General features: G+C 48.8%; 1 protein-coding gene across 1 annotated transcript; it reads left to right on the forward strand.

The window, feature by feature from the left end:
- The first annotated feature begins 1,191 nt into the window (after nucleotides 1–1,191).
- Nucleotides 1,192–17,395, forward strand: SCD (stearoyl-CoA desaturase). The gene is made up of 6 exons (XM_084903923.1): nucleotides 1,192–1,639; nucleotides 2,259–2,556; nucleotides 6,473–6,603; nucleotides 8,043–8,248; nucleotides 9,718–9,950; nucleotides 13,009–17,395. The coding sequence occupies exons 1-6, from the start codon at nucleotides 1,613–1,615 to the stop codon at nucleotides 13,206–13,208; spliced, it is 1,095 nt and encodes a 364-aa protein (XP_084760049.1). The 5' UTR covers nucleotides 1,192–1,612; the 3' UTR covers nucleotides 13,209–17,395.
- The last annotated feature ends 738 nt before the right edge of the window (nucleotides 17,396–18,133 follow it).

An 18,133-nucleotide genomic window follows, 5' to 3' on the forward strand; every position in this document is an offset into this window, starting at 1 on the left:
AGGAGGCTGGAGAACGCATAGCCTGCCTGGTTCTCAGCTTTCTCTCATGACGAGGCTCCCACAGCCTAGAAAAGACAAGGGGACCAAAGGGGCAGGGAGGTCAGAGCAGCTCAAGAACCTGGGCTTCCGAATACACTTCGCAAGCTAGTGTCAAGCCTCTGGGCTCAGCTCCTCACTCATTTCAATCTCTCCCCTTCCTCACCTGGAAAAGGGAATGTGGACACGCCACCTCATAGGGTCCCAGGAAGGATGAAACAAAAACGATTCGTGTGAACTGGTTTGCAGTAATAATTCCATACCTGTTAGCCAATCTTGCTTCTTATGACCCTTTTCCCTGCTTTGGGGACAAGCACATGTCTGTGCTTTCTGCATTTTTCCCAGTAAGGAAATTACAACCTGACTATCTGAAGCATCTCCAAAACATTCCCCCTCCCACCCTCCCGCCCCCCCCCCCCCCAAACCCCACCCGCTCGCGGGCTGCAGGCGTGGACACAGGGATGGGATGGCTCCCTGGTGCCTGGCGGTGACCGACCCCGCTGGGCGTGCCTGCGGCTGAACCCGTGCGCGCGTGCAAGGCCACACATAGAGGATGGGCGATGGGCGTGCGCCTGCCCCACCGCCCGCGCAGGCCGGGGAGTCCCGGGTCCCGAGCCGGTGGGCGGGGCGGGGCCGTTGTTCTGCGGGGACCCAGGCCCCCGCGCTCCCTAAGGAGAACGGCGGGCTGCACCCCCCATGCGATCCCACCCCCAGGTTTAAACTAAAGCCACGTCCCCTCTCCCCACGCGTCTCCGGGAAGGGGAGGGGAAAGCAGAACGGAGTTGTGTGTAGGGGTCACCCCCGTGGCTTCTCTGCTGTTTTCTGTGAAACTTCCCCAGGGCCTATGCATTCGCGAAGTGCTGGGAGGGGGGCCAGGCCCGGGCTGGTACCCACCCCCCTTCCCGGACGGGGCCCTCTGGGTCTTGCAGAAAGCTCCCCTGCGCCCCCGGGGCCGCGGGGGGCCGGGCAGAGGGGCCGGGCGGCCGGGGGCAGAGGAGCGGAGAAGAAAGGGATGGGAGGGGGAGCGGGGAGCTGGCGGCAGAGGGAACAGCAGATTGCGCCGAGCCAATGGCAGCGGCGGGACGAGGTGGCACCAAATTCCCTTCGGCCAATGGCGCGCCAGCGTCTACCGGAGCCCATTAGCATTTCCCCGGGGGCCGGGCTGCGGCTGCGGAGCCAGCCGGGCCCGGTATGCCTGCAGCATCCAGGTTGTGCGTGGCCGGCCCCTAGCACGCCTCGCCTCCGTCTCCTCCCCTCCCCGCCCATGCGGGGGTCCCGCCGCGAGCCAACTCCGCGCACTTTGCCCCTGTTGGCAGCGAATAAAAGGAGTCTGAGGAAATACGGGGCACGGCCATCCCCGGTCAGCTCATCTAGCCTTTAAATCCCCAGCCTTGGGAGAGCCACGCACCGGGTCCACGGACACCGATCCAGCGCGCACCGCCCGCCACGCACCGCCACCGCCACCCCTCCGAGCGCCGACGCGGGCTCAGCCACCGACATCTCTCCGCTGCCCCGGCCCAACTCCGCTGCGCAGCCTCAGCCCTGGGAGAGTGACCCCAGGCATCCGGGAGCACAGATGCCGGCCCACTTGCTGCAAGAGGAGGTGAGTTTCCTTCCAGCCTGGCTCCCTGGCTCCCTGGCTCCCGGGCTCCCGGGCTCCCGGGCTCCCGGGCTCCGGGGCTCCCGGGCTCCGGGGCTCCCGGGCTCCCTGGCCGCTTGGCGCCCCAGCTGGCCCGGCTTCTAGGTGACTCGTGGGCGGAGGAGCGGAGATCCCCGCGGAGGACAGAGCCATCTTTTGCGAGTTGTGCTGCCTTCATTTGCTGGGGATCTGCGTTGTAATTTGAGGGACCTGGTTCCCCAACTTTTGTTTCTTACGCTTCAAAGGAAAACCGGGTCGTGGCTGGCGGCACCCTTGCGTCTGTAATGCCTGCGGGGGTTCCTTTGTGTGTCCGCATGGGTGAAAGTGTTCTTCTCCTTCCTGTGGCCCCTTCACCTTGCGGGTTCACCCCCCCTCCCCAATCTCTCTGCATAGTTTCCTGGGGACTTCCTCTTCTTTCATCTGGGGTGGACCCCGCCTTCCGTTACCCCCGCCTGGGTAGGTTGCGGCAGGGTCTGTGCCAACCCTTCGCTCTTCCTCCAGCTGGAAGAGAGAGTGACGTGGCCCCTGCTACCTCCACGTGCAGCCTCCTCTCCCCTGACCCTCCGCTTCCTCTCCCTGCCAGATGGCTAGCTCCTATGCGTCCTCCTCCACCACCACCACCACCACCATCACCGAGCCTCCCGCCCGGGTCCTGCAGAATGGAGAGAGCAACCCGGAGAAGAATCTCCTGCACCCGGAGGAAGACATCCGCCCCGAAATGAAAGACGACATCTATGACCCAAGTTACAAGGATAAGGAGGGCCCGAGGCCCAAGCTTGAGTATGTCTGGAGGAACATCATCCTCATGTCGCTGCTGCACCTGGGAGCCCTGTACGGCATCATCCTGATCCCCACCTGCAAGGTCTACACCTGGCTCTGGGGTAAGAGTGCTGCTCGTCAGGTTCCCTCGGCCCTTTCACGGGACAGGAGCTCACCTGGAACAGAAGTACTGGCCCCTACAATTCCTGAGAGGCTGCGTGGCCTAGGGGCAGAGGCTAGGGGTTGCGGGGAGGCAGGGGTGGCAATGCTGGGGGTCTATACACGTGGGTGCTGGGGAGGGAGCGGGTAGACCTGTGCCAGAGGGTAGGCTTTCCCTGAAAGAGCTTTTCTGTTTCAAGCCATTTGCTTGGCTGCTTGTCCCAGCCCCACCATCCACCAAAGACTCAAGGCCCCTAGCTAGGAGCATGGGAACATGGGGTGAGACCAGTGGTGTGGGGGTGGTATATGTGGAGCAACGTCGTGAGAAAGCAAGAAAAAAATGGCTCAGGAAGAGAGGAGGAGAGGGAGGAACCGAGAGGTGGTTACCCACAAAGGTGTGTGCCCTGACCCTGGCCCACCAGCCTCCTTTGTTAGGAAGATGAAGCTCCTGTAGGAAACACGTTAAACAGATGGGGTGACTCCCCGCAGGTCCCAGGGCACGGTGCACACCACTCAGGGAAAAGTCCTTGGATTGCAACGAGGTGGAAGCACTGCTTCATGTCCCATTTCCTACCTAGCCTGCTCAAGCTTCAGCTCCTGATGCCATGAAGTCTCTCCTTGCCTGGACAGCCAGACCAGGCCAGGAGAGAGCCCTCAGCAGCCCCAGCCTCGAGTCTGCTGCGAGGCTGCTGCAGTGAGATAGGCAGTTCCCAGCTCTGTCCCTGACCTGCCCTTAGCTCAGCTTTTCAGGATCCATGGGTATGAGCGGAGAGCAGTGCCCTGCCCCCTGGAAACACACATGCGCTCTGCAGGCATTTTCACTTCTGCCATCATAAGCCTGAGTTGGGGACGGGAGGTGAGGGAACTCTTAAGGACCCAGGGGCCCCACGTTGCCACTCTCCGAGGGTGGTGAACTGAATTCTCCCTGGGAAACTACATTAGGGTTTCCAGAGTAGTCTCGGGTTGGGGTGTTTGCTGAGAGCTGCACTCTTGGAGGGTAGTTAGGTAGAAGGGCTAGTAGGCAAAGTTTTAGCTGATTCTCCCAGGACCTCTTACGCCTAAAGGTGGTGGGATCTGGTCCTTAGAGCTTTGTGTTGGGAAATCCTCTCAGTATCTCAGACAGTGAAATGCAACTGGGTAGAGATCCCTTCTCCCAGGATCTCCATCTTTCCAGGTACAAACTGGGACAGCAGTACTTTTTTAGGATCAGGAAGGTAGTGGGGTTACAGGTGTCCCACTGCTGAGGCTGTGCAGGTGCAGGATATGAGCTCTTCTGCAGACCAGGAAGGGCTCTTCTCTCTGTTCCCTAGCCCCTCTGAGGTCCCAGCCAAACTTCAGCTCTCTACCCTCCTACCTAAAAGAGGAGTCTTCACAAGTAGGTTTGTAGCCCGCAAGCCCCTTCCAGCCTCAGCACTCCCTGTAGGCCTGGCTAAGTCCACAGTTTGGCCAGGCTGCTTCTGCTTGCCCCCCACCCTTGGCTGCTGGACCAGGGGGCAGAGTGCGATCCCCAATCCAAGGCTGTGCCCACTACCTTTATGTGCCCTGCCCAGGTGCCTTTGGGCCGGGAAATGTGGCACCCAGAGACTGGATGGGGACCTTTTGTACTCCTCCCCTGGGCCTTGTGGTGGATGGTTGGGCTGACTGATCACCATCCTGGCATAGGGATAACAGAACTCCTCTGTCTTAAGAAACAAGAAGGAGAGAGGGACCGTCAGGGGTCCCACTTTCAGAGTTTAGGAGCTTGGCCTCAGCCTTTCCTTTTATCCCCAAGGACAGTATTAAATCAACAACTGGTTGTGATTACAGCATTTCTGGTGACTGAGCAATTTAGAGAGTCTCCCAGAAGGGCCGTCGGGGCAGCCTGAAGGCATCTCTCTGGCATCACTGAGGACCGAGGGGCAAAATTTCCCTTCCCTTCGGGCCAGAGCTATGAGATTTTGCTTAACCCTCAATTTGGACATTAGTAGAGAATGAGCCTCCTTCTAGTTGCTAGGCTTAGATGTGTTGATAAAAAAGGCACTAGAATGCTTGGATTCTTTTCCCACTTCCCCTGTTAACACTAGGATCTTAAGTGCTTTCTGAGTTAGCTCACAGGGTCATCTGTGGCATGAAACAACCCCAGTAGCTTCCTTCATTTTGAGCTAAGTGCTGTGTTCTTGCCCAAAGCTGTTTTTCTTCCTCATTGATGATTCGTGTGGTTGTGGCTCAACTGTCATTCTTCCAGCTGCGGGTGCAGGTAGATTTTGCATCTGGGAGCAAACAGTCACATGGTTTAAGGCCAGCAAGTCACGTAGCAAAGGGATTAGAGACAGAATTGTCATTGGGATAGACTCTGGCTCCAAGGCTCTCCCTCTCCCGTGGGATCCTGTAGGAGGAATAAGATAGAGTGGAGGGTGGGGGGTAGGGGATATTTGTTTAGGAAACTGTTATCTGTGGCTGGAGAAAGAACACAGGACAATTTGTTACACCATGTGGTGTCTCCAACTGCAACTAAATTCTGTGGCCACTGAGGACCCATTGTTTTGAGCTGTAGTCCTAGGAATGAAACATTGTCAACAGTCAACTGCTCTACCAAGGCCCTACTCAGCCTCTGCCTCTTAGAGCTACTGAACAGAGGAATATGGGTACAGCCAGCAACCCTCTGCCCAGTTAGAGATTATAGCTGGCACCTCCTGAGCTGGCAGGCCTCCAGGAAGGTGAGGGAAGACAGTGTTGGGGTGTTCCACCAACAGTTCTGAGCATATCCCACCGCCATCTAAAATGAGCCTTGCCAGAGAGAGGGGGGGCTAAGGAGGGGTGTCAAAGGAGAGACGCAGGAACTCTGTAATATCCTGGGGCGCTGGATGGTATAGTGGGAACATGAATGCTTGTTAACAGAACTCTTAGTTTCAAACTATGGCTCCATTTCTTACTGGCCTTGTGACCATAGATAAACACAACCTCTGTGAGCGTCTTTTTTTTTTTTTTTTTTTTTTTTTTCTTTCAACTGCAAAGTGAGGCTATTAAAGGCCATTCAAAGGAACCAGAAAATCAGAGAATATAAAATTTTTAGCTAAGCTGTGCAGAGATAAGACTTATGTGAAGGGCAGATTGTCCCCCTGATATGGTCACACTGCCTGCTAAAATACTGAAATGCTTTTGGATCGGTTGGTAAATAGCCATAGTTCTGAGCCTCTGGGTGAACTCTAGAACCCATAGCCCCTTGGATTGATGAGTGCCCAGACTCTACTGACTATATTAAATTGTTTGGGACCACCCTTGGTTATGAGTCTTAAGCTCTGTAGGAGTGGTCTGTGGTCCTTAAAAACTGGGGGAAGCTTAGCTGAAGTTCAAAGGAGATGGGGCTTGAGATAATAGTCCTCATGACTAAGAGTGGCCAGGCGCTGGGTAGCAAGCTCTCCCTTCTCTGTCCTGCCTTTCTAAAGCTCCTGCAACAGCCCGGCTGGCATGGCTCAGTGGTTGAGTGCCAATCTATGAACCAGGAAGTCACGGTTCAATTCCTGGTTGGGGCACATGCCCAGGTTGTGGGCTTGATCCCCAGTGTGTGGCACATAGGAGACAACCAATCAGTGATTCTCTCTCATCGTAGATGTTTCCATCTATCTCTCTCTCCCTTTCCATTCCTCTCTGAAATAAAAAAAAGTTCCTGAAACTTCTTAGCTTATTCCAATTCCTAGGTGGAGAGGGTGAGAGGTGATGGTTTTTTTTTTTTTTTCTTTCAAGTAATAAAATCGGAGAGACCTAAGAGGCCAAAGTGTCCCTGGACCTCAGGGAAAAGCAGATCCTCCCCAAAAGCCTCTGAAGACACAGCCAACAGACAGAGAACCACGTGTGCATGTTTCTCCAGATGATTGACCTCTCACTGTTTCCGCCTGGCAGGGTTCGCCTACTACATCATCAGCGCTCTGGGTATAACAGCGGGAGCCCATCGCCTGTGGAGCCACCGGAGCTACAAGGCTCGGTTGCCTCTGCGCGTCTTCCTGATCATCGCCAACACAATGGCATTCCAGGTAGGAAGCCGGCTCTACCCAGCCCTTCCCTCCACTCTGTCAGTGACCAGGGGTGGATGGAGGAGATCAGCACCTGCAGAGGAGCAACACCTGGGCAGTCATTTCCCTCTCCTCTCTCCTGGTGGTTCACCTCAGGTGCAGGCTCAGGCCTTCAGTCCATAAAGCATGGGCACATTTCTGAGTCTAGAAAAGAGAACTAGGAGATAACTAGGAAATATATATTCCTATCTATTCCTACGGTTCCTCTGTTGTCACACAGTCTGGCTGTTGGGGTCCTTCATTCTCAGGGTCTGCAAGGCATTGGACAATAGACTCACCATTTTAGGTGAATAGTTTAGGGCTCCACCATGCTGGGACTGAAGTGGATGTTTCACAGACTGAGGAATTCTGTTGTTTTCCAGCGATGACAGCAAATACTTATAGCACTGAGTGTGTGCCTGGTACTATTCTAAGCCCTTGACATAGTTTATCTTATTAAATTCTCTTAGGTGGTGGGTACTATCCTTATTCCCATTTTCTAGATAAGAAAATTATGTCATGGAGAGGTTAGGGAGACCAACCATATGGTCCTGTCTTGGGCTGCCAGGCTGTATGGAAGTTCATTGAGTCAGAAAGCTTATAGCAGAGATAGAATGAAGGAAACTGGGGAAAGGAGACGCATAGCTATTAAGCGGTGGCAATGGGCAAAGGATAGCTTGGGATGTGGGGCTCAGCTTGGAGCAAGGGGGAAAAGAGGCCACCGAACTTGTTCCCTTCTTCATGGCAATACTCTAGCTAGTATTTACCATAGTTATGTAATCATCGGTGCCATATTACTTTATACCTGGAGGGCTCCTGATATTGGGACAAAGGTAAGAAAGAGATATTGACACATTCTTTAAGGGATGGAAAGAGTCCCAGAGGAGCCCAGAGGTCATTTGGGAATGTGGCCACGCTCAGGATTTAGGATTTATGTGTCTGGTCTTGCTGAGTTGTGAGCTGTCTCTTGCCAAGGCATCAGAATGAAGCTCCCTGCAGCTTTATCCACTGACCAGGACCCTAGGATGCAAGGCTGTCTGCCTTGCTCGCCCTGCCCAGGGATTAGGCACCCCACGAAGACCTTTTCCAACATGTCTTGCTAGAGGGACTGCCATGTCCTCTCCTAATGAAATTGAGCTCTGTGATCTACCTCCATTCTGCCCACTGTATAGTCTTTCTGAAGCAACCAGTCCTATTTATGTGGTCCTGGGACTTCAAGTTGCTTTTCCAATTAAGCTTCAGTGGCAAGTTGGGGGGAAAGAGGCGGCTACTCTGTGACCCTCCTTTGGAGCCCCGGCTCCTGCGTATTTTGTGAGGTTGTGCTGAGAGTCATGGGCCCTTGAAGATGTCTATCCACTGCGATTCCCCTAAGAGGGTGTCTCTCCTGAGGCCTACAGTAGTCTTCTTCTCTGTCCCTCCAGAATGATGCTTACGAATGGGCCCGAGACCACCGTGTTCACCACAAGTTTTCAGAAACAGATGCTGATCCCCACAATGCCCGGCGTGGCTTTTTCTTCTCCCACGTGGGTTGGCTGCTGGTGCGCAAACACCCAGCTGTCAAAGAGAAGGGTGGTTTGCTAGACTTGTCTGACCTGAAGGCTGAGAAGCTGCTGATGTTCCAGAGGAGGTGAGTGGAAGGGGGATGGAGCTGGGAACTTGGTGTTTGGGGAGCCCCCTCACCCCTTTTCTCCCAGGACTTATAAACATAAACTGAGAAATGTACTGGGTTTGCATATTCAAAAATCATAACTTAAAACCCTAATTTTTAAAGAGTCCCCAAGTCTACAGCTATAGAATATTATTCTTTCTGAACTTCTTAATTAGGCCAATAAAATTCAACTAATGCTTACTGGCCTAGGAAGTCATGGGTACAAAGATGATTGTGCCATAGTCCTTACCTTCAAGGAGTTTGTAGCCTACTAGTGAGTGAAAGAATAAGCCAAGTGTCTGAATAAGTATGATACATGGCAAAATATTTCCTGTACCAGTCAGAGACACAAAGGGGAGGGAGACTGCATAGTGGGGAGTGTCAGGGAACCATTTGTGAAGCAAGTAGCTTTGGAATCCACTAATGGATAGAGATTTTCACAGGTGTCAGGGGAGAGGGACAAACAGTACAAACAGAACAGAATGATCTAAGCCTGAAATATGTTCTAGCAACAGAGTCCTTTTGCTTGAAGTATAGGGTGTGGTAGGGTTAAGACTTACTGGGGCCATTAAAAGCAGACTTAGGATTTAATTTCATAGGCAATGGGAGACCATTATAAGTTTTTTGATTGGGAATCTGTGATGGGTGGAGGCGTGCTTCAGAAAGATCACTCTCATGACAGGTGAAGAAACCAATGAGCCAAAGAGGTGAGAAGCAGGGCCGCAAATTAGGAGGCAGTGAGGACCTATGCTAGGGAAGCAGCGGCAAGAATGGAAAGGAGTTGGGTGCAGGAATGCCAATGGTATAAGAGCATAAGGCTTGACTGCTGAAGAGCTGCAGGAAATCAAGTCACTGGTCTGGTCTTACCTTCAAGGAGAGATTGAATAATGGGACAGGACCTTCAGAAGATTGGGGAACTGGAGGCATTAGAGATCCTGCGGGAAAAGAAGAGGAGTGGTTAGAGGCTGGCTGGCAGGAAGTGGAGGCAAGACACTACACATGGACTCTGCAAAGAACATTGATTAGAAAGAGAAAGGAGCCCAAAGACAGAATGGAAAAACAGCCTGGGCGGGAGAATTCAGTGTATTCGTTTATAATATGGACCCTGCCTATTTTACTCATATGAAATTGTGCTATAGTAAAAGAAAAAAAGGAAGGAAAAAAAAAAAAGGCAATGACTTTCGAATCAGATCGGCATTCCAATCCTTGTTCCACTGGTTCTTTGTGGTGCAATCTTAGAAAAGTCATTTAACCCCTCATTATCTCATCTAAAAAGTGAGATAATGACACTACATTCTCACAGGATTTCCCATCCCATCCCTCTTGCTCTGTTTCCTGCCACACTGTCCTCACAATGTGGAAGGAAAGAGACAGCCCAACCCAGTGATGGCGGAAATCAGTAGGTCTGTGTCCTGTCTGCTGACTTGGTGTATGATCTCTCAATGTAGGCATTACAAGCCCGCTGTCCTGCTGATGTGCTTCATCCTGCCCACACTTGTGCCCTGGTATTTCTGGGGTGAAACTTTCAAACACAGCTTGTATGTTGCCACTTTCCTGCGGTATGCCATTGTGCTCAATGCCACCTGGCTGGTGAATAGCGCTGCCCACCTCTACGGATATCGCCCTTACGACAAGAACATTAACCCACGGGAGAATATCCTGGTTTCACTGGGAGCTGTGGGTAAGTCAGTAGTCCACAGCTAGACCACATCTAGTGGTCTGCTGTCTGGGTATTGGGCTGGGAACCAGAAAAACCAGGTTAACTTGCTTTATGACCTCTTTCTATCTGTTATTTCCACTCTGGAACTAAGGGGCAATATATGAGAACACTCTTGAGAGCCAGGCCACAAGTCTTAAATAAAAAGGAAAGGTTAAATATAGCATTGCCTTTGATTCCAGATTCTTAAACAATTCCCAAATGTTACATGTAATGAGCCCCTCTGGGTTTTCCTTTTTCCAGTCGCGTCTGGGCAGGATTGTAGGGAAGTATAAATCGATATAAATAGAATAGGGCCCTCAGGATGGCCAATATTCCCTAGTGGTGTATATGTCATGTCAGATGTAGAATACTTGTAATTTAATTCAGTAAACTTTTCTTTTATATATATATTTTTTTTTTTTTTGCTATATTCAGATAGGCCATACGTTAAGTGTACGCCATGCCTTATTGCCTGGTGATGCCAATCTGAAGGAGAATAAAGCAACTGTTGGTGGCCATACCATGCTTGTCTCCTGTCCTTGATTTTTGTCTCTTCTGCTTTATTCTATGCTAAGAATGGCTTAGGGAACCCCTGATAAAGCAGTTAGTTTAATCACAAGTGCCTGCTAATTGATCTAATGCTTGCTATTTATGAAATTATTTCTTTATACTTTGAGTTCTAATAGCCAGAGTTCTACAATCTGTCTCCAATTGTTTTTTTCTGTCACTGTTTTCAACTAAATAGAGACCATCACGAAGGCCTGGAACTAGCCCTCCTTGAGGAAACCCAGTGGCCTCCTGTTCCTGACCGTTGATCAGTGAGCAACCTCACTGTTCCATGTGTTTATGCATATAATGGCCTAAATTCACCCTTTTCTCTTTATAGTCTCAACCCTGACCATCTTCACTGGGTACTGACTACTCCAATAGTATTTTTCCCCTCTCTCTTTTTAACTTTCATGCCTCTCCCCTCTCCTTTCAGGCACCATCTACCATTGTGCATGTTTTTACTCTGAACCATGTTTGAAGTAAATCACCTAGGCCATATAAGTCTGAGGTTTTCATAGACATGGAAGTTTCTGGAATGAGAGTTGTCCTGTACTGCAAATGGGTCTACAGTGAGCTTCCCCAACGGCAGCCTCTTTCTGACCACTAGTTCCAATGGCTCCCTTGTGGAAAAAAACAGCCCAACAAACAACCCCCACAAAAAACAAAGTGGCTCCCAATATCTTATTTTGTCTCAGTTATTTATTTCTCTGTACCTGCTGCTCTCCTCCCTTATCACCTCCCCTTTTGTTCTCCTCTAGCTCGCTTCCTGCCTTTCTAATCTTTTCTTCTTGAATTACCTCCCCCACGGTCACATGCTCATCTTCTCTCTGACAAAGCTGACCTCCCTTGAGCCTTTCTTGGGCTGTATCTTGCTGCCCCAGTTGCAAAGTCTTGTCCTTCTCCCTATTGACTCTCCTTCCCCTCCCCCCATCCCTTTGGCTATGTGTGTGTCTGATTCAGTTTTCAATCTGATAAGTATAGGCCTGGTTAGTGCTTTATATAGAGCCTGGTGCAAAGCCATTGAGGGAAATGAGAAATCCTCTGTCAGTTACCTTTAGCCTTGGGATCTTTCCATCCTCCTACTCAGTTCACACTGTCTCAGAGTCCATGTTACAGAGAGAGGACACACCTTGAGATGCCTTGGATGGTGTCATTTACTTTGCGGGACTTCCTTTACTTGCGCGTTATTAATATCATTATGGCTCCTTTGAAGGCTCTTTTATCTTCAAAGGACTTGATATGTTCTTTTACTAGCTATTTTTTACCCGGCTTTACCACAGCCTCATAAGGAGCAGTATTGTTATTGTTGAATGTTGTTCAGAAAAAAAGAGTTCTGCCAACGATTGGAGAAACTCTCTGTGGAGTTTCCAAAGTTTGATCCATTACAGAAAATATCCCAAATCCAGAATTTTGTGGGGTTTTTTCTCCATCCAGCAAAAAGAACCACTCATCTCAGAAGTTAGAGGGAGTTTCTAAGCATTTTTGCTCTGACTCCCTCCGAGAGCTTCTGTTGTATCTGCATCACCATCACACCAGGGTCAAAGCTCAAAGAATTCCAAGTCAGAGAGTCTACTGAACCAGTAGTGGCCGAGGACACTCGAGCCCTGGGCTGGGCCTCCTTTCTTCTGACTTTCGGCTGTTGCTGCCCAATTCTGTGGTTCTCTCACACGCTTGTGGTAGTTCCAGTGCAGGTGTACTCCCTTGCTCACCTTTGTAAGAAACACAGCAAATGTTCTTCATTCTAGACTCTCTCCTCTTCCCACCCTATCTCTCTCTCCTCTCTCTCTCTCTCTCTCTCTCTCTCTCTCTCTCTCTCTCTCTCTCTCTCTCTATCACACACACACACACACACACACACACACACAGAGCCGTGAGGATCTCAGACCAATATTTAGTAAAGCTCTGGGATTTTCCGACCTAAAATCCATTTCCAGTGATAGTTTGTTTTTAGTCATCTTATCCTCTGAGAGAAACTGCCAGTCCTCACACAATGGCTCCCAGAAATCCATGGGTGACCATGGTCTCCCTATTCATTTCTTCCTTTTTTTTTTTTTTTTTTAAATCTTCACCAAAGATATTTTTCCATTGATTTTAGAGAGAGTGGAAGGGAAGTAAGGAGGAAGAGAGGTAGAGACAGAGAAAAATAGATGTGAGAGAGACACATTGATTGGTTGTCTCCTGCTGCAGCAAGGAGATCAAACCTGAAATCCAGGTACATGCCCTTGACGGGGAATGGACCTGAGACCCTTTGATGCGAGGATGGGTGCTCTAACCACTGAGAAACACTGGCCAGGGCTCCCCGTTTTTTTCTTAAGAAGCCTCTGAGTGGATCTATTTGGTTCAGAGTAGAAGAGAGTAGTTTCGTTCATTCAACAACAGCAAGTATCTACTAGGTTTGAGGTACTCTGCTAGGTAACTGATGTTCCAAGATCAGGAAGACAGCAATTCACTGTAGAGCACCTTAACTTTTTTCTTTGTTTTTTGGTTTCAGGTGAGGGCTTCCACAACTACCATCACTCCTTCCCCTATGACTACTCCACCAGTGAATACCGCTGGCACATCAACTTAACCACGTTCTTCATCGATTGCATGGCTGCCCTCGGCCTGGCTTACGACCGGAAGAAAGTATCCAAGGCAGCCGTCTTGGCCAAGATTAAGAGAACTGGAGATGGAAGCTACAAGAGTGGCTGAGTTTGGGGTCCTCCATTTTCCTTTTCAAAAGCCAGCCAGGCAGAGTTTTAATGTTCTTTTTATTAACTACTGAATAATGCTACCAGGATGCTAAAGATGATGAGGTTAACCCATTCCAGTATTCTTTTAAAATTCAAAAGTATTGAAAGCCAACAACTCTGCCTTTATGATGCTAAGCTGATACTCTTCTTTCTTCTCTTTTCTTCCCTGTCTTCTAGACCCATGGTCCTTTTCTTTGCCTTTTTCCTATCACCTTCCTCTCTCTTCTCCCTCATTGCCTCCCAGACAAGCAGCTGGTGAGGCAGTGGTGGGTATCTAGCTTCTGAAGTCTAGACAACCTTTCTATCATCCCAAACTAATGGTTTTGCCCCAGATAACTCTTTCCTTGAGATGTTCTAAGCTTCAAGGTAGGTGGCTCAAGCTAGAGATTTGACAAAATCTTCTGGGAAGACCCCTCTTAGTTATTTTCATTTCAGACTTTTGCTAGATGGAATGGAAAAACAACTTTATTTGTCACAAAGCTTCTAAAGCAGGTAAATTGTCAGGGGAGAGAGTTAGCATGCATGGTACGATTGATAAGTAAGGTGGGAAACAAAGCAAGAAGAAGCTCCTGAGGTGATCAAACACACCGCTGCCTGCCCACTGCGGCCATTGAGCCCCACCACCCAGCACGCTTCCTTTCTCTCCTGACTGTGAGTAGGGAATGGCCATGGAGCTTGGCAATGCTAGACCACAGGAGCAAATCTTAGGTCCCAATAGACTCTAGGATGGAGATAAAGAAAAAGCATTTAGCTTGTAATACAAATGATCTTCAATGGAGGTGTTTTTTTTTTTCCTTTAATAACAGGAAAATTTCTTACTTCATATATCAGAAAGTCTTGAGGTTGGTTGTTTCCAGAATTGATGAATCCAGCAGCTCCTGGAATCATCAAAATTCTTTCATCTTTCTAACTTTGCCATCTGACCCTTGAGATACTGGTCAGCTCTACTCAGTAATGCGGTAGCTGCAGCATTTCCAGACATCCAAAAAAGGAATGTATTGGTGGTATAATGGTGAGCATTCCAAAAAAGGAAGGATTTTAGGAAGTAGGTTAAACAAATACATATATTTATATATATACAGATATACTTTGCTTAGAATATTAATTCACTCGGAGTATTTCCCTCTGAGAGAGGGATGCTTGAAGAAGAGAATAGGGGATGGAGAGTTTGAAGAGCAGGGTCTGTGGGCAGTTCCTGAGAGATTATTTTACAGAAGAAGGACTTTGAGAATGCATTGTCTGGGGATTTGGATTCAGAAGCTTACTAAGTAAATTATTGGGTGTCGTAATAGGAAAGCTGGTTATCCAAACAAGTTAGTTGTTAGGTTCACTCATTGACTCCCATTTCTCCTCAGAATAAGTAGAAACTAGGAGGCTTTTTGTTTCACTCATTTCTTCTGTTAACAGGTAGCCCAGTGATTTTCAATCTCTTTCATCTCATGGCACACATACACTAATTACTAAAATTCTGCAGCACACCAAAAAAAAAAATATTTTTGCCAATCTAACAACAAAAGGCATACTTTTGAGCGATCCACACCAGACAGCTCTTGTCGTGTTGGCTGTTGTCATTTTTATATTTGACAATCTAAGGAAAAAGAGGTCAGGGCCCCTGACTAAACAGTCAGGTGCTGCATGTTTTGAAAAAAATGCTTGTGGCACAACAGTTGAAAATCACTGATCTAGCCTAAATATAGAACTGCCTGGGGGCGAGTAGAAGTCTTTTTACCCTGGTTCTTGATTCCTGGCTCTCCCCAATCTGTCCATTTCTCCTCTCGGTTCTACCTGTCCCCTGACGTTTTCTTGTTTTCTCTGGACAGGCAGCCTCCTTTGTGTATTCGGAGGCAGTGCTGACGAGTGCTGTCCAGGCAGACAGAATGCTCAGGGTCACTGCACCACTGTTTCTCTTTATCAAGTTGCCCTGGCTGCCACTTTCACCTGGCCTCCAGAGTCTCTCCACCTACAGTCCTATTATCCCCCGCCACAGTGATGACTCAAGACAAGGCTGGCAAACCCTACTAGGAACATCCCTGGCTCAGGCTCTCTCTCTCTCTCTCCTCTCTCTCTCTCTCTCATGAGGCACAGCCAAGCCGAATGCTTGCATCATGCTAGTGAGCCAGCCCTGGAGCAAAAGAGAGTTTGTTTTCCGTCTCCTCTGTCTGGGTCAGAACCAGAGAACATACTGGACGCCCCCTGCTTGCTTATTTACCCTGTCCAGCTTTAGTCTGTGCTCCCGGCTGACGGCAACGCCGGTAGAAGTAGGAGGGAGCCCAGCCTTCACTGGGAAGCACAAGAAACAAAGGCAAGTTCCAAAGTGCCTCGCTTGAAAGAAGGCCCTGTTCATTCCCTGGAGCCAGGGTACACTGCAAAGCTTTGGCTGGGACTTGGGATCTGAGATGCCATGAACTTTGCTGAGCGGCGTCTCTGTTCAGCAAACTAACCAGCATTCCCTACAGCACAGCCTAGAGTAGACAATAGTGTAGAAGAGGTCTAAGAAAAAGAAAAAGAAAAATCAGTGTTTTGAGAACCTTGGGCCACTCCTGTCCCTGTACCTCAGTCATCAGTGCAGAAGCCTGGCTTTTCTTTGTCAAGATTGGAAATGTATGATACCAAATGCTCTGTCCACTGTTGAAACCGAACGGTGGGAGGGAGGAGGGCCTTGCTTTTTGTATTTGCTGAGTAGATAGAGGCTACAGGGGTGAGCCTGGTCTAGAGGCATCTTTGTCTTTTGAGCTGTTCCTCTCAGTAGAAAAGAATCAAACGGAAGATCACTGTAGTTTCGATCTGTTGACCTGTGCACCTACCCCTGGGAAATGTCTATTGGATAGTTTTAACGCCACAGGTCACCAGATGCCTACTTTATAATTTATGATCAGAAACAACTTTATCTTTCTATTCTAATCATGTTCCATGGATCTGATCCACACCATGACCCTGCCTACCCAAGGCTGATTGGAGTCCTCAGGTCGAGGGCCCTAGTGTATATGTGGATGTGGGGGTAGGGTTAGGAGGGCCGGGGGCGGGGAGGTCTCTGCTGAATAAGGAACAGTTCTCAAGATTCTCAAGCTGAATTCAAATAATGCATTAATGATCCAGAAACCCGGATCTGATCAAGTGTGAATTTCTAACAGTCCTTGCTTTGTGGGTGTGCTGACAACTTATTTGGGTGCCTTACATGTTTTCTAATCAGTGTTGCATATGAGCCTGCTCTCACTCGCTCCTTGCTCCTCTGTGGAGTTCCTTTGCACCTGAGAGCTTGCAGAAGTGGCTGGTGGAAAGGGGGGCCTGGCTGGGGAATTAGCAGTACAGCTGTTCCCAGGATTCCCTCCTGGGCTTCATTTTGGAAACTTTTCTTAGGTCTGTGTTTATTAAGTGCCCACATTTGATGGCGGGTGGAAGTAATTTGAATGTATTTGGTTTTTATTTAGATTAAAAAGATGCTTGTAGCATTTAAAATGGAAACTTTTCCTCCTTGGTTTTCTAGTATCCTGAGTGTATTCTCTGTAAGGATAGCTTAAATGGGTCAGCGTGAAAGGTTAAAGAAAGCAAGATATCAACTTTACCCAGGTGGTTAAGGCCAAGGCCTCTCTTACCACTGTGCCACTGACTTGCTATGTGACCCTGGGCAAGTCTCTTAACAATAATGTGCCTCAGTTTTCCTTCTGTTAAAATGGGGGTAATAATACTGACCTACCTCAAAGGGCAGTTTTGAGGTGTGACTAATGCTTTATATAAAGCATTTTGGGACCCTTCAGCAGAGAAATTCTCTTAAGTCCTGAGTATTTTTATAGCTAGTAGTATCCACCATGAATTTGTGTCCGCCGTGAACCATGTGTCCCAGATGCTATCATTAATCTATATGGTTTTCTCTGAGAAATTGAATAAGTCCATTGGATAAGTGGTAGATAACTAGCCAGACAAAATTTGAGAATGCATAAACTCATTGTCGTGGAAACAGACACAGGACACCTGTTCCCTGATTGGGTGGGATTTTTCCTTTTTTTTTTTTTTTTTTTTTTTTTAATGTGGGATAGTTGTTATTTGTGACCTAAGAATAATTTTGGAATAATTTCTATTAATAACTCTGAAGTTAGTTGTACTTATCTAACATTGTGTTTGTTCATAATAAAAGTGAAGTGAATCTGACTGCACTGTGTCTGTGAGTTTTCCTGGGTGTGATTCAAAGTCTCCTGGGACTTATCTCTGGTCCACCATGATATCTAGGTCCTGTTCCTGTACCTTTAAGAGTAACACAGAAGAAAAAGCTACAATGATTGACTCATATAGCCTAGTAACCCGCCCTGTCTTTGCTAAGGGTAACTATAGGTTAAATTCAGTCTTGGCACAGGAAACCAGCAGTCTGCTGCCACAGTGATACCAGCTGACACTCTGGCCCTGGCACTTGGCCCTGGCCAGGTCTCTTGTGTGTCACATGGTGACATGGACCCAAGAGGAAGTTGGCAGCAGGAAAACCACTCTGGAAAAGCAGGTTTTTATAATGCAGCCTAGGCTAGGCTGGCCAGGTCATTCCTCCAAAATGGTCAACCCTGGAATAAAGTGGCTTCCTGGAAGTGCTGATTGACAACAGCAGAAAGGACAAACACGGGTGGAAAGGCTTTAACTTTTACTACTTTCTCTGCGAATCCTCAGGTGGAAAAGAGAAGGCTGGCTTTTTACAATTGGAAGAAGCTCTATCCTCCAACAGGAGCCAACACTTTGGCTTCCAAGAGTTTCCTAGAACCAACTCCTCCTCCTTTCTAATGTAAGGTTGTCCTCACCGTGAACAAGAAGCAAGATTCTCTCAGGTTAAGTCAATGCATCCAAAGTCAAGTCTATATTCATTGAGGTCTTGCCAGTCCTTAATTAAGTTAACGGTGGCATTTT

This window comes from Pipistrellus hanaki (assembly GCF_964339955.1).
Source record: "Pipistrellus hanaki genome assembly, chromosome: 14".
NCBI lineage: Eukaryota > Metazoa > Chordata > Mammalia > Chiroptera > Vespertilionidae > Pipistrellus > Pipistrellus hanaki.

Coding starts and splice junctions, on each gene's coding strand:
- SCD (XM_084903923.1), top strand. CDS start 1,613: ATGCCGGCCCACTTGCTGCAAGAGGAG. Junction 1,640..2,258: donor CCCACTTGCTGCAAGAGGAG/GTGAGTTTCCTT, acceptor TCTCCCTGCCAG/ATGGCTAGCTCCTATGCGTC. Junction 2,557..6,472: donor GGTCTACACCTGGCTCTGGG/GTAAGAGTGCTG, acceptor TCCGCCTGGCAG/GGTTCGCCTACTACATCATC.